Source organism: Mya arenaria, chromosome 9 (assembly GCF_026914265.1).
Source record: "Mya arenaria isolate MELC-2E11 chromosome 9, ASM2691426v1".
NCBI classification, from domain to species: Eukaryota; Metazoa; Mollusca; class Bivalvia; order Myida; family Myidae; genus Mya; species Mya arenaria.
The window spans coordinates 36,809,373-36,824,555 of NC_069130.1; the positions used below are offsets into that span (position 1 = coordinate 36,809,373).

The window sequence follows — 15,183 nt, forward strand, 5'->3', positions numbered from 1 at the left end:
ATATATATATATATATATATATATATATATATATATATATATATATATATATATATATATATATATATACGGAAGGAAGATGCAATCCTTGCCCAAATCGCCCAAAATTTCAACTTGGCGGACTTTTGTAGAACTAGGCAACGCTGTGTGCGTTTAAATCTTCGCGTTAAATTACAAATAGAGTACCTCCATTAATTTACACATTGTTGAATTTGAAATCGAAGACCAGTAATGTTATTGATTGGAAAGATAAAGGTCCATTGATTTCACACGTAATGCCAATTTATTATAGTGGGAGGGGTTGGGGAGAACCGCGAACGCGATTGGATGATGCGTCTAGAGAACTATTCCATACACGCCTTCTGGCGATCAGCTAACCATTACGATAACAGCTAAGCAGACGATTATACGGCCGCCACGCCTTCTTGCTATAGGTCTACTATAACGGAAGCCTTAGCTTTGATTTGTCAATATTGATTACTGTTTTGATATATCGGAAATTAGCCTCGCCAAGGAGAGGCACGTCGGCCCCGACAACCCAAAGGCCTGGTAAAAACCTGAATTGTCACAGAAAGAGCAGTGGGACCACTCTAGATGTCATTCATCGTAGGGTTCAAAATTACTCGTTTGGCGAATATCCCACAAAACGGTGTGAATAAAACTCCCCCTCAAAAATATGATTCAGTCACACTTGGGGATGTGACGGGGTCAAGCCATAATGCAGCCACTATAAGACGCGGGTAGACTTTCATTAACTCAACAACAACAACAAATTGTCATAGAAAAGTTCTCAATGTGAAGTATAATACTCGCTACTAAATTGGTCCACAAATACATGTATCCACCAAACATGATGCTGTATTATACTATATCAGTACTATTAACTTTCTACATAAAATATAACAAGTTAAAACAAATTAATTCTAAGTTTTCACATTTAAGGATATACATGTACATTACTGCATATTGATGAAATTATGCGTATGTATTTAAATATATCGTACTTTTGTTTCAAAAATTTGATAGTTGTAAGGAAAATATTTATAATGAGCTTAGTCAATTTTAATCATATGAATTCTATCATCTGTTCAAGTAAGTATTGAGCTTATTATTGCAAAATCCGGCGTCTTGGGATAAATGTATTGTAATATGAAACGTTATGTGTAGGTAGACGATAATACAGTATTACATAATACTACCTACTACACAATTACCGCCTGAATATATTTTATGCATTATAAATATTTTAAAACATGTTTCATAGCAATTACTGTCTGCATATATATCATTACCGCCTGGACATATATCATTGCCGCCTGCATATTTATGCTGCAATATATTGTTAAATAATTCCTATACATTAGACACATGTTTCAAAGCAATTACCGTCAATTCCTGTCTGCATATATATTATGTAACATATTGTTGAATAATTTATATATATATTAGACTCCGAAAAGAGCAGACACGTATTTTAAAATTGCTTTGGCTATGTAAAAGGTAAGACCTTTAAATAATACATAGTGAGGTGATGAAAGATTCTTAAAGAATTTAGTTTTAAAGCTGCACTCCCATAGATTGGCAGTTATAAGTTTTATTTTATGTTCCAGAATCAGCTGGTTTTAGTGTCGATTCCTTCAATTCAGTCATTTAAAATAACTAATTGAAGAACATACATATAGTATATAGTTTGGAAAACTGCCGAAACACTCATACCGTAAGTAGAACGCTTTTAGTCATAAAACTTACCGCAAGGCTTGCGCGCATTGAATGATAGTTGGGCCGAGCGTGAGCTGATAAGCGGGAAGAAAGCACGTGACGTGTTAATTAGTGCCCAGTCTGGGCCCAGCATGGGGGCAGCGGCTGTGTTGACCCTTCCTCTAAATGCAATTAAGAATCTTAATTTTACTTATATTACAAGTTTTCAGACATTGACGCAAATATTGGCTGACATTCTAAATGAAAAAAAAAGTCAAAACGGTCAATTTTTGAGAGTGCAGCTTTAAGTTATGAAAGGTAAATGAATGATCCCAGTAGCCTAAGCATTTGGTGTGTTTGCTACAATTAATTCATGCAATTATTTGATTGTATGTTCTCGCCAGAAGTAAATTAAACCTATTTCGCCTTGCATATTTAATTATGCAAACTGAAACTCATTACGTCAGAAAACTTTGTCATCTTCAGGATCCATATTCACTGACGTCTTCAGTTTGAGACTCAAGTCTCAAAAATGTTTATCTTGATTTTGATGTTAAACAAAAACTAGAACATTGGCCCAAAGTATCAGAAAATCCTGATTGCTTTCCTTTACTTGACTAGCAAAATCATCAGCTGAAAAGTAGCAATAATTAATCTTCATTTGATCATGTCCGATTGCTTTGATTCAGAAAAGTTCAAATCAGAAATACCACTTGCTGTAGCACAGAAATTTGGCCCTGAACCTCTTTTATCAAATGCATCATCGTCAGCCGTTTCTGAACCAATGGTCGATAAATGTTTAGCAACACTGGACCTAATTTGCCGGTAACGCCTCCGATACTATACTCTGTCGTCCTTTTCATAAGGGCATTTCAGTGAATTAATTAATTTTCTACATACTGCATCAATTGTTAGTTGTGCAATAGAGGGCTTGGTTGGTGGTTTACAATAGTTGATTAATTATGACCGTTGACAAATATGCCCATGCAGATGAAAGAGGCAAAAAGTCACCGTGACTTGGACAGTTTATATAGATAATATCACAAACTTGAAAATTGAAGACAGACTTCCGCGGAAATACACGGCAAAGCAAAAATATAAAATGCGTTAACAACTTTCGTATACACACAATATATACATGCATTTAAAATTGCAATTCGATAATGTGAGATCGTTGTTCTGCATTTAAATGAATTATTATCTACGTGTACAATTTAGTAAATTTACTGTTTCAAAACACTTTGGCGAGAAGTGATCGAGAGCTCTTTTCCCTGTGCTAAACCTATTCAGTTATTAATATTTTTTCGAAATTCAAGTTTTGATGCTGACTTATAATTATATTGTAGTTTACCCGGAGGCCTCCTGAATCAAAAAGTATGTCTCCATCGCAATTGCTCTTTGTCATCCTAAGCTTGTCTTTGCTGTGCGGGCCCGGGCAAGCAATTCCTCGTATGCTACGCAGTGGGCCTGCAGCAACCGATGCTAATCAAGAAAGAGTCACTCGAATGCCACAAGCGCTTCAAGCCAGTAGTAACGTTCAACCGATTATGTCGAACGAACGAACGTCTAGATCTGAAAACTCGATTAGTTAAACCAGAGAAAACAAGGAGTTTCCTACGTAACGGTAAAAAAAGGAATGAAAAGGTTGGATTTACATGGACGAATTCTTCAGCACCGACACAAGAATCAAAATTGAATGATAAATTTTATCAACAAAATAAAAATATGAACTGCTATTTTGGTTGCATATGTTACAGTCAAACCCGTGAACTCTGACCTTTTGGACTCAGTCAATTGAAACAGTCACGTACCTTATTCAACAGCTATTATTTTAAAGTTAATACTGCATCATCTTTTCGACAGACCAGCGCATATATAAATAGATGTAAAATAATCAAAGGTCAATAACTCCAAAACTACCATACACGAAAGCATGTGTTTTGCACAGTACTTCTCATCAACACAGTCAAGACGTGTTTGCAGTTTAAAACAAAAATAAAGAGTAATGGAGATAAGTAGACTTGTCACAGTACAACATAAATATAAAACTAATCAAAGGGCAATATCTCCAAAATACCAAACACAAATATTGTTTCTTTAGCAAGCACTTCTCAACACAGTCATTATGATTATGAAGTTTGAAGTCAATACCTAAATAAATATGGTACAATCATAATAAAGGTACAATAATGTTTCAATGTGATAATCTGACTACACCCTACAGAGCATTTATTTGACAAGATCTATCAGAGGGATCATGCACGACTATTCAGCCCCTTTTAAGTTTAAAGCTGCACTCTCACAGATTGAACGTTTTGACAACTTTTTAAGTTTTTGTCTTGGAACAAGCCAACTTTTGTGTAAATCCATAGAAACCAGTTATAAAACACTGCTGACAAACAAATTAGATCCCAGATTTTTGATATTTAAGTTCAAATATTGATGTTTTATGCATTTTTCTTAAACCGTTAGTAATGGTTTAAGCCATAAAACATTAATTTCCGAACGGAAATATGAAAATCTACGATCTAATTATTTGTCAGCAATCTTAAATCATTGGTTTGCAGATATTTATGCAAAAAAATTGCTCTTTCAAAGACAAACAATAGAAAAAGTTGTAAAAATGGTATATCTGTGAGAGTGCAGCTTTAAGGATTACAAAGTTTTGGTAAAATATGTGTGAATCACTATAAAATGAGATTACATGCAAAACCTTATCCAGAGTTTCTAATTTGAACAAAATGGGTTATGATTTGCATTTTATGCAATTTACTTGATTAACGAAGATTGGATAGTAAAGAACAGCTGTCAAAAGTTTTAATGCAATACTTGATGTATTTGCTGAGATAATACTAGAAGTTGCTAACATTCAAACTGGCATTTACCACAATCAAATGTACTCTGATAAAGTCTCAATAAGCTTTTCAAACCATGAATTATAGATGATTTAGAAACAAATAAGAATTTTCTTCCACTTCTGTTTAATGAAAAATGAATATCTCTGAAATTAAATAGTGTATTTCAATTGGTCACATATTTAATAGTTAGGTATATGCTAAAAAAATTAGCTCGACAAAAGCTGACACGCTCAAGACCGTTTCTTGAGCAGACACCAGTACTGGCCCAAATTTCTCGAAACTTCATAAGTTTAACAGAAATAAGCAGCTTATTCCATTTAGTCATTTTTTGACATAATGAGATTTTGATATATGAAAAATCGTTTATTGTAATTATTAGATATAAGTTATAATATAACACTCCTATTAGAAGTACAGTCAAAACTCGCTATGTCGAAAGTGTTTGACCTCGGGAAATACTTCGAGATAACGAACTTTCGATATAACCGAAATACAAATAGCGTATAAATTAATTCAACACAATCGAAAAAAGTTTGACATAAGGAGAACATCGAGATAGCAATGTTTGACATGGCGAGCCTCGACTGTAAATACATGTATTACGATAAATAGAGATAAATAAAAGTAGTGAGCTTAACAATAAGGCACTAATGAAGTTTCGAGAAACTTGATTGGGCCTAGTATCCATTTTGAGAGGGTATGAGAAGGAGGCCGTGGTGGAGATTGCATCCGCAGCCCCTTGGGTGAGAGGCGGACACCTGTACAACTAGACAACTATCACCTTCTAAGTGCAAAGCCGCTCTGTAAAAGCTGAGTATGGATTACTTCCCCTATCACTATGTATATAGACTGGATTACTTCCTCTATCACTTTTCTCTATGTATATAAGTTGGATTACTTCCCCTATCACCATGTTACATAACTGTCTCCGTGGCCTAGTGGTAAAGGCGTCCGTCTACGGAGCGGGAGATCAAACGTTCGAGTCTCACACGGGGCTTGTTCCGACATGGCAGGTTGCCGACCATGCAGCTAGTTAAATCGAGGGGTACCGATTGCCTTCCTGCCAGGCGCCTCGCATTTGGGATAGGAATCGATGTAAAGATATTCACGATTGAAGGTGTCTCATAAGCCCAACGGGCTGGCCTTAACTAAGAGAGGTGACACTATAATAAACAAACACTTTACTTTTTATTGGATTTAGTACGCAGGGGAATGGACTATGCAATAGCGTTGATATTAACATTTTGGTACTGAAAAATATGGTAAAAATTGTAGGAAATGTTACACAAACAAGAATATCGCTGAAAGCAATGGAATGCTAACCATACGCCTTTTTATCTATGAAAGACAGAAATTATCATACAACCTGATGTTAAAAGGTATATGCTTGAACAATTATTATACACAAGTTTGAAAAAAATCATAACATAGAAAGATATGGACAGGTATGAGAATTAAATTTTAAAGTAAATTTTAAGAGATGAAAGAAAACAGCAGCAATGAAATTTCATAAATATTCGATTTTTAAAAGCAGATAGGGGGGAGGGGGAGATAACTAAAAACATGCAGCTCAGGATTATAACTTAATAAACACGAAAGGATTATGGTTCTTCAATTGCCATCTATCTATATACCAAGACCCAGGTAAGCACCAATCATGAAAAAAATGATTAAGGGGAGATAAGTAGTATTTTTGAAATGAAATAATGTCCAGAAAAGGAATCTACTAAATACCTGAAATAACATACATTTCACAAACAAGCTTTTTAGGCCTTGAAAAATTCCAACATAGGTCATTTCATGTAGAATTATTGTTCCTATGAAAAAGGACATATGCAAATTGTAATAATTATTACATTATGTATAAAAAGTTTATCATATAATGTACTTTTGGTTATTTGTTTTCCATATTAGTAATCAGCAACTCCAGCTATATGATTTTCATCCAGTACCAAATTATATGTGGTCCCCAGGCATTTTTAACTTATAATAATCATTGTTAATGGAGATATCAAAAATTTAGCTTGGGGGGTCAAAATACCTGGGGGTCTGTTTGGGTATGAGGGATTCATGCTTAAAGCAGGATCAAGGGGCTTAGACCCTTTTTGAAATTGTTTCCAAGTCATTTATATCCATTCAATGTTCAAATACTTAATACTGATTTTGATGCATCTGTCCAAGCAAAACACACTTTTTATAACTGTACAAAACTTTTGTAAAACCAATTCCTAAGTTCCACACATATCACTTTCAACTTATCAGTCATGCAAAGTCATTTAAAGGCGTGAAAACAGTTCTAGCAGTTTCTTAATATAAGTCCACATTTTCACTCCTTGATCTGTTTTTTTCAGCTCTCCTCCTCTACAATGACCGTTTCAGTCTGATCGCTGGTGGTAGCTCCAACAGACGTCTCCTTCCCTTTACCTTTCTTACTTCTCTTCTTAGGTTCTGGTTTAGAAGCATTCAGTTCTTCTTGCACACCATTGATATAGTCCAGCTAAAAATAGAAAAAGAAGTAGAAAAAATTGAGGGCTTAATGCAAGACTGTTGTATTACCTTCTATTTTTATACAGAGTTATTACCAATTTGCAATTTGTCTTTGAATGAGCCAATGTATGATAGGGTTTTAGCCAGGTTTTCAAAAGGACAGGGTGATAAAGAAAAAGGACAGGGTGCTACATTAAAAAGGACAGGGTGCTACATTAAAAAGGACAGGGTGCTACATTAAAAAGGACAGGATAATACAGAAAAAGGACAGGGTGCTACATTAAAAAGGACAGGGAGCAGCATTAAAAAGGACAGGGTGCTGCAGAAAAAGGACAGGGTGCTACATTAAAAAGGACCGGGTGCTATATTAAAAAGGACAGGGTGCTACATTAAAAAGGACAGGATAATACAGAAAAAGGACAGGGTGCTACATTAAAAAGGACAGGGAGCTGCATTAAAAAGGACAGGGTGCTGCAGAAAAAGGACAGGGTGCTACATTAAAAAGGACAGGGTGCTACATTAAAAAGGACAGGGTGCTACTTAAAAAGGACAGGTTGCTGCAGAAAAAGGACAGGGTGTTACATTAAAAAGGACAGGGTGCTACATTAAAAAGGACAGGGTGCTACATAAAAAAGGAGAGGGTGCTACATTAAAAAGGACAGGGTGCTACTTAAAAATGACAGGGTGCTACTTAAAAAGGACAGGGTGCCACATTAAAAAGGACAGGGTGCTGCATTAAAAAAGGACAGGGTGCTGCAGAAAAAGGACAGGGTGCTACATTAAAAAAGACAGGGTGGTGCAGAAAAAGGACAGGGTGCTACATTAAAAAGGAGAGGGTGCTGCAAAAAAAGGACAGCGTGCTACATTAAAAAGGACAGGGTGCTGCAGAAAAAGGACAGGGTGCTACATTAAAAAGGACAGGGTGCTACATTAAAAAGGACAGGATAATACAGAAAAAGGACAGGGTGCTACATTAAAAAGGACAGGGAGCAGCATTAAAAAGGACAGGGTGCTGCAGAAAAAGGACAGGGTGCTACATTAAAAAGGACAGGGTGCTATATTAAAAAGGACAGGGTGCTACATTAAAAAGGACAGGATAATACAGAAAAAGGACAGGGTGCTACATTAAAAAGGACAGGGAGCTGCATTAAAAACGACAGGGTGCTGCAGAAAAAGGACAGGGTGCTACATTAAAAAGGACAGGGTGCTGCATTAAAAAGGACAGGGTGCTACAGAAAAAGGACAGGGTGCTGCATTAAAAAGGACAGGGTGCTGCATTAAAAAGGACAGGGTGCTACATTAAAAAGGACAGGGTGCTGCATTAAAAAGGACAGGGTGCTACTTAAAAAGGACAGGGTGCTACATTAAAAAGGACTGGGTGCTACATTAAAAAGGACAGGGTGCTGCATTAAAATGGACAGGGTGCTACAGAAAAAGGACAGGGTGCTGCATTAAAAAGGACAGAACGCTGCATTAAAAAGGACAGGGTGCTACATTAAAAAGGACAGGGTGCTGCATTAAAAAGGACAGGGTGCTACATTAAAAAGGACAGGTTGCTACAGAAAAGGGACAGGGTGCTGCATTAAAAAGGACAGGGTGCTGCATTAAAAAGGACAGGGTGCTACATTAAAAAAGACAGGGTGATGCATTAAAAAGGACAGGGTGATGCAGAAAAAGGACAGGGTGCTACATTAAAAAGGACAGGGTGCTACATTAAAAAGGACAGGGTGCTACATTAAAAATGACAGGATAATAAAGAAAAAGGACAGGGTGCTACATTAAAAACGACAGGGAGCTGCATTAAAAAGGACAGGGTGCTGCAGAAAAAGGACAGGGTGCTACATTAAAAAGGACAGGGTGCTACAGAAAAAGGACAGGGTGCTGCATTAAAAAGGACAGGGTGTTGCATTAAAAAGGACAGGGTGCTACATTAAAAAGGACAGGGTGCTACTTAAAAAGGACAGGGTGCTACATTAAAAAGGACTGGGTGCTACATTAAAAAGGACAGGGTGCTGCATTAAAATGGACAGGGTGCTACAGAAAAAGGACAGGGTGCTGCATTAAAAAGGACAGAGTGCTGCATTAAAAAGGACAGGGTGCTACATTAAAAAGGACAGGGTGCTGCATTAAAAAGGACAGGGTGCTACATTAAAAAGGACAGGGTGCTACAGAAAAAGGACAGGGTGCTGCATTAAAAAGGACAGGGTGCTGCATTAAAAAGGACAGGGTGCTACATTAAAAAGGACAGGGTGCTGCATTAAAAAGGACAGGGTGATGCAGAAAAAGGACAGGGTGCTACATTAAAAAGGACAGGGTGCTACATTAAAAAGGACAGGGTGCTACATTAAAAATGACAGGATAATAAAGAAAAAGGACAGGGTGCTACATTAAAAACGACAGGGAGCTGCATTAAAAAGGACAGGGTGCTGCAGAAAAAGGACAGGGTGCTACATTAAAAAGGACAGGGTGCTACAGAAAAAGGACAGGGTGCTGCATTAAAAAGGACAGGGTGTTGCATTAAAAAGGACAGGGTGCTACATTAAAAAGGACAGGGTGCTACATTAAAAAGGACAGGGTGCTACATTAAAAAGGACAGGGTGCTACATTAAAAAGGACAGGGTGCTACATTAAAAAGGACAGGGTGCTGCAGAAAAAGGACAGGGTGCTGCATTAAAAAGGACAGGGTGCTGCAGAAAAAGGACAGGGTGCTACAGAAAAAGGACAGGGTGCTACAGAAAAAGGACAGGGTGCTGCATTAAAAAGGACAGGGTGCTGCATTAAAAAGGACTGGGTGCTGCATTAAAAAGGACAGGGTGCTGCAGAAAAAGTACAGGGTGCTACTTAAAAAGGACAGGGTGCTGCAGAAAAAGGACAGGGTGCTACATTAAAAAGGACAGGGTGCTGCAGAAAAAGGACAGGGTGCTACATTAAAAAGGACAGGGTGCTGCATTAAAAAGGACAGGGTGCTGCATTAAAAAGGACAGGGTGCTACAGAAAAAGGACAGGGTGCTACATTAAAAAGGACAGGGTGCTACAGAAAAAGGACAGGGTGCTGCATTAAAAAGGACAGGGTGCTGCATTAAAAAGGACATGGTGCTGCAGAAAAAGGACAGGGTGCTACTTAAAAAGGACAGGGTGCTGCAGAAAAAGGACAGGGTGCTACATTAAAAAGGACAGGGTGCTGGAGAAAAAGGACAGGGTGCTACATTAAAAAGGACAGGATGCTGCAGAAAAAGGACAGGGTGCTACATTAAAAAGGACTGGGTGCTACATTAAAAAGGACAGGGTAATACAGAAAAAGGACAGGGTGCTACATTAAAAAGGACAGGGTGCTGCATTAAAAAGGACAGGGTGCTACATTAAAAAGGACAGGGTGCTACTTAAAAAGGACAGGTTGCTGCAGAAAAAGGACAGGGTGTTACATTAAAAAGGACAGGGTGCTACATTAAAAAGGACAGGGTGCTACATAAAAAAGGAGAGGGTGCTACATTAAAAAGGACAGGGTGCTACTTAAAAAGGACAGGGTGCTACTTAAAAAGGACAGGGTGCCACATTAAAAAGGACAGGGTGCTGCAGAAAAAGGACAGGGTGCTACATTAAAAAAGACAGGGTGGTGCAGAAAAAGGACAGGGTGCTACATTAAAAAGGAGAGGGTGCTGCAGAAAAAGGACAGCGTGCTACATTAAAAAGGACAGGGTGCTGCAGAAAAAGGACAGGGTGCTACATTAAAAAGGACAGGGTGCTACATTAAAAAGGACTGGGTGCTACATTAAAAAGGACAGGGTAATACAGAAAAAGGACAGGGTGCTACTTTAAAAAGGACAGGGTGCTACATTAAAAAGGACAGGGTGCTACATTAAAAAGGACAGGGTGCTACATTAAAAAGGACAGGGTGCTACTTAAAAAGGACAGGGTGCTGCAGAAAAAGGACAGGGTGCTACATTAAAAAGGACAGGGTGCTGCAGAAAAAGGACAGGGTGCTACATTAAAAAGGACAGGGTAATACAGAAAAAGGACAGGGTGCTACATTAAAAAGGACAGGGTGCTACATTAAAAAGGACAGGGTACTACATTAAAACGGACAGGGTGCTGCATTAAAAAGGACAGGGTGCTACAGAAAAGTGACAGGGTTCTGCATTAAAAAGGACAGGGTGCTGCAGAAAAAGGACAGGGTGCTACATTAAAAAGGACAGGGTGCTGCAGAAAAAGGACAGGGTGCTACATTAAAAAGGACAGGGTGCTGCATTAAAAAGGACAGGGTGCTGCAGAAAAAGGACAGGGTGCTACATTAAAAAGGACAGGGTAATACAGAAAAAGGACAGGGTGCTACATTAAAAAGGACAGGGTGCTGCATTAAAAAGGACAGGGTGCTACATTAAAAAGGACAGGGTGCTGCATTAAAAAGGACAGGGTGCTGCATTAGAAAGGACAGGGTGCTACTTAAAAAGGACAGGGTGCTACATTAAAAAGGACAGGGTGCTGCATTAAAAAGGACAGGGTGCTACTTTAAAAAGGACAAGGTGCTACATTAAAAAGGACAGGGTGCTACAGAAAAAGGACAGGGTGCTGCATTAAAAAGGACATGGTGCTGCAGAAAAAGGACAGGGTGCTACATTAAAAAAGACAGGGTGCTGCAGAAAAAGGACAGGGTGCTACATTAAAAAGGACAGGGTGCTGCAGAAAAAGGACAGGGTGCTACATAGAAAAGGACAGGGTGCTGCAGAAAAAGGACAGGGTGCTGCAGAAAAAGGACAGGGTGCTACATTAAAAAGGACAGGGTGCTACATTAAAAAGGACTGGGTGCTATATTAAAAAGGACAGGGTGCTACATTAAAAAGGACAGGGTGCTAAGGGAGTCACAAAAGTTCACAAGAAATAGTAGAAATTGTGCTTAATTGAAGTAACAAGTAGGTTTTTACTGCCAATTATGTCATGTTTGTATGGATTTATAACAATATTTTAAGCTTTAATCAAAACAAAAGAACGTGTCTTAAGCATTTAATTCTATAAAGGCAGGAAGGTACACATGTATCTACTTCTCTGCCATTGCCAAAGGTTCACATGTAGGACATTTTGCTAGGAACTTGTCATTTACATACATAGCCGTACAGTAAAACTGAGATTGTTCGAACAGGCTGTCGTTGGAAAAAAGGCGATCAATCAAAGTCAAAGTCGAGGCTAAGTCTCTTCCATATTACCTTCTTTTTTCATATATAATATACTGACACTGGATCAAAACCTAAAAAAGTCGAGGAGTCGAGCACCATTGTCAGTCCTAAATACACAAACGCTCAAAACCTTATGATTACCTCGATGTCATAATTTCACACATTTTCCCAAAAGCATGTAAAATATTAACATACAATTCGCAGGAGTTAACATTTTCAGAAGTTGTAAAAGTTCAGTGAAAAAAGAGAGGGAATTTGATAAGGTTTTCCAAACTTGATTATCACCATTTACGCATGACCACTAATACTTGATAAGGACATTTGAGAAGATAATTGTCAAAAGTTAATGACAAGAATTTAATCATATTTTCATGTTGTTTGTTTAGATTTTTTTTTAAATAAACATTGCTATTTATTCTCATATATTGTTTTTTTCTTTTACATTTTCACACTAAGTAAATGACAGCTTTTAAACATATGAGTGATTTCCACAACAAAATACGTAATCCGTGCCGAAGTAAACTGACGGCTTCAAACTTTGAAAATACATTGTAAGAGATTTCATAACAAACTTAAATGGACACTTGGGTTGTTCAAAACATCAGAACATTCGAGGTTTTAACTGGGTCCAAGGCGTTCTTGAGCAATTGCAGTTTTACTGTATATATTTAGGCTTGTGGGTTATAAACCCATTATTATATAAACATAAAAGAATTTGGGCTTGTTGAATAAAGTCTGAAATGTGGTTGACAATGAAACCTGACATAACAAATCAAGTCATACCAATTTGGGTGTCTTCCTTATCAACATTTTAACATCATCTGCATTGATTGTGCTTCTTTTTACATGCCTGAAATTGATACAACATTGATAATACTCCACAAATACTCCTTAATAGACTAACAAATTGGTCCAATGTGAATGAAAAGCTCACAAAAAAAATCAATTTGGTTTTCAGAAAGGGAAATCTGTATCTGACTGTATTTTTATTTTACAATGTATTATCTCAAAAGTTCCAAGCGAAAAAGAAAAACTTTACTGTGTGTTTATTGATTACCAACAATTTTTTGACCGCATTGACCACACATATCTATGGCACAAGTTGTTAAATGAAAATGTAAGTGGCCGATAATATATTTTCTAAAGCTTGAGCTTAACCATACCAATCATAAATACAATCATATCATTTGGAAATCATATCGAATGTGTTTGCAAACATCTGGACAAGTAATTATAGATACAACATAGATTATACATGTTCTAAAACTTGAGTTCAATCATACCAAATATGTTTGGAAACATCTGGACAAGTAATTATTAACATTTAAATGTACCTACTATTTCAATTATTTTAAAATGTCAATTATAAAATTGTATGGCGAAACTAAGAAGATACATGTACATGGAATATTCTTAAGTTTAGTAGGACAAAAATGATTAAAAATATCAAAAATAGTACTTTGCAAAGAGCTCTAGATCTGTAGCAAATTGTTCACATTTTTTCCAAGTCGTCTCGGAGATGGCGGCCACAACCATCTTGTTATGCTGTACATTTTTCTCATCTGCGTGTTCATTACATATCTGTAGAGTTGTGTGGTGAACAGCAGCTTTTAGCCTCTGAAAAATAAAGAAAAGATGGAAAACATGTTTCGTGATATAGGTCCAAATATCCTAGTACTGGTTACCCATCAAGTAAAACCATACCAAACCACTGAATTTGCAGAAGTCAGGCACAGCCAATTTGCGGATTTATTGGGTTTGACTTTAGTATTAAAAGCAGAAATAAATAACAACAATGTTAGCGTTGGCAGGGATGTCTCTTACTCGCCTGGCAATGCACCTCCAGAGATCTTCTATACCTGGGAGTCGAATTAACATCAGATTTAACCTGGAAAACTCATATTGGCAACATTAGAAGAAAAACTAAAAAAAACTCATCCTGAGGATACATATAATATTAAAAACTGCAAGCAAGATGTAAAAGAAAAAGCGTTCAACTCTCTAGTACCACCACATCTTGAATACTTCTCCTCAGTCTGGGACCCCTACTTTGAACAGGATGTTCAATCCCTTGACAAATCCTGTTCAATCCATCGATTAAGTCAAGCAAGAGAGTCAACACGAACTACTCATGTTGAAACAGCGCAACTATGCTCAACAACATGAACTGGCAATCACTTCAACACAGACTCGATGAAGAGACTAACCCATTTCCATAAAGCAGTATACACCTTATGCTACTCCAGAGCGTTACTATGCTACAAGGAGACATTACAATGCCTATATTGAACTCCGGCCTAACTACAAACAATACAAAAACAGCTCCCTTCCTCGAGACCTGGTGAATATCACCTCTGTAGACAGCTTCAAGACCGCTCTGCAGACATACACAGACTAAGCAACAGCCACATTTTTTTTTTATTTCAATTGTAAATATGCCATATATGCTATAACTTGTATAAGGCTTTTACAGTGGAGCGAGACAAATCGGCCCCTTACCAAATCGGCCCCTGAGACGTTTCGGCCCTGCCATTTCGCCCCCTAAAAAATATTGAATAGTCTTTTCCGCCCCTTACTGATTTTTATCAGAGACATTTCAGCCCCTTACTGATTTCCATCAGAGACATTTCGGCCCCTTACTGATTTCCATCAGAGACATTTCGGTCCCTTACTGATTTTCATCAGAGACATTTCCGCCCCTTACTGATTTCCATCAGAGACATTTCCGCCCCTTACTGATTTTCATCAGAGACATTTCCGCCCCTTACTGATTTTCATCAGAGACATTTCCGCCCCTTACTGATTTCCATCAGAGACATTTCAGCCCCTTACTGATTTCCATCAGAGACATTTCCGCCCCTTACTGATTTTCATCAGAGACATTTCAGCCCCTTACTGATTTCCATCAGAGACATTTCAGCCCCTTACTGATTTCCATCAGAGACATTTCAGCCCCTCACTGATTTTCATCA

The 15,183-nt window shown here is 37.6% G+C and overlaps 1 protein-coding gene and 1 long non-coding RNA gene across 2 annotated transcripts; one reads left to right on the forward strand and one right to left on the reverse strand.

Annotated features, from left to right (window-relative positions):
• Positions 1-1,317: 1,317 nt before the first annotated feature.
• On the forward strand, positions 1,318-3,434 carry LOC128246752 (uncharacterized). Its single transcript, XR_008263352.1, has 2 exons — positions 1,318-1,500; positions 3,045-3,434. It is a non-coding gene; the product is annotated as an uncharacterized LOC128246752 (long non-coding RNA).
• Positions 3,435-6,106: 2,672 nt separating this feature from the next.
• LOC128245975 (centromere protein S-like) lies at positions 6,107-14,422 on the reverse strand. The gene is made up of 5 exons (XM_052964189.1): positions 14,419-14,422; positions 14,036-14,070; positions 13,671-13,828; positions 12,995-13,061; positions 6,107-7,053 (listed from the first exon to the last, which is right to left on the reverse strand). Exons 1-5 carry the CDS (start codon positions 14,420-14,422, stop codon positions 6,904-6,906), a joined length of 414 nt encoding a protein of 137 aa, XP_052820149.1. The 3' UTR covers positions 6,107-6,903.
• Positions 14,423-15,183: the final 761 nt, after the last annotated feature.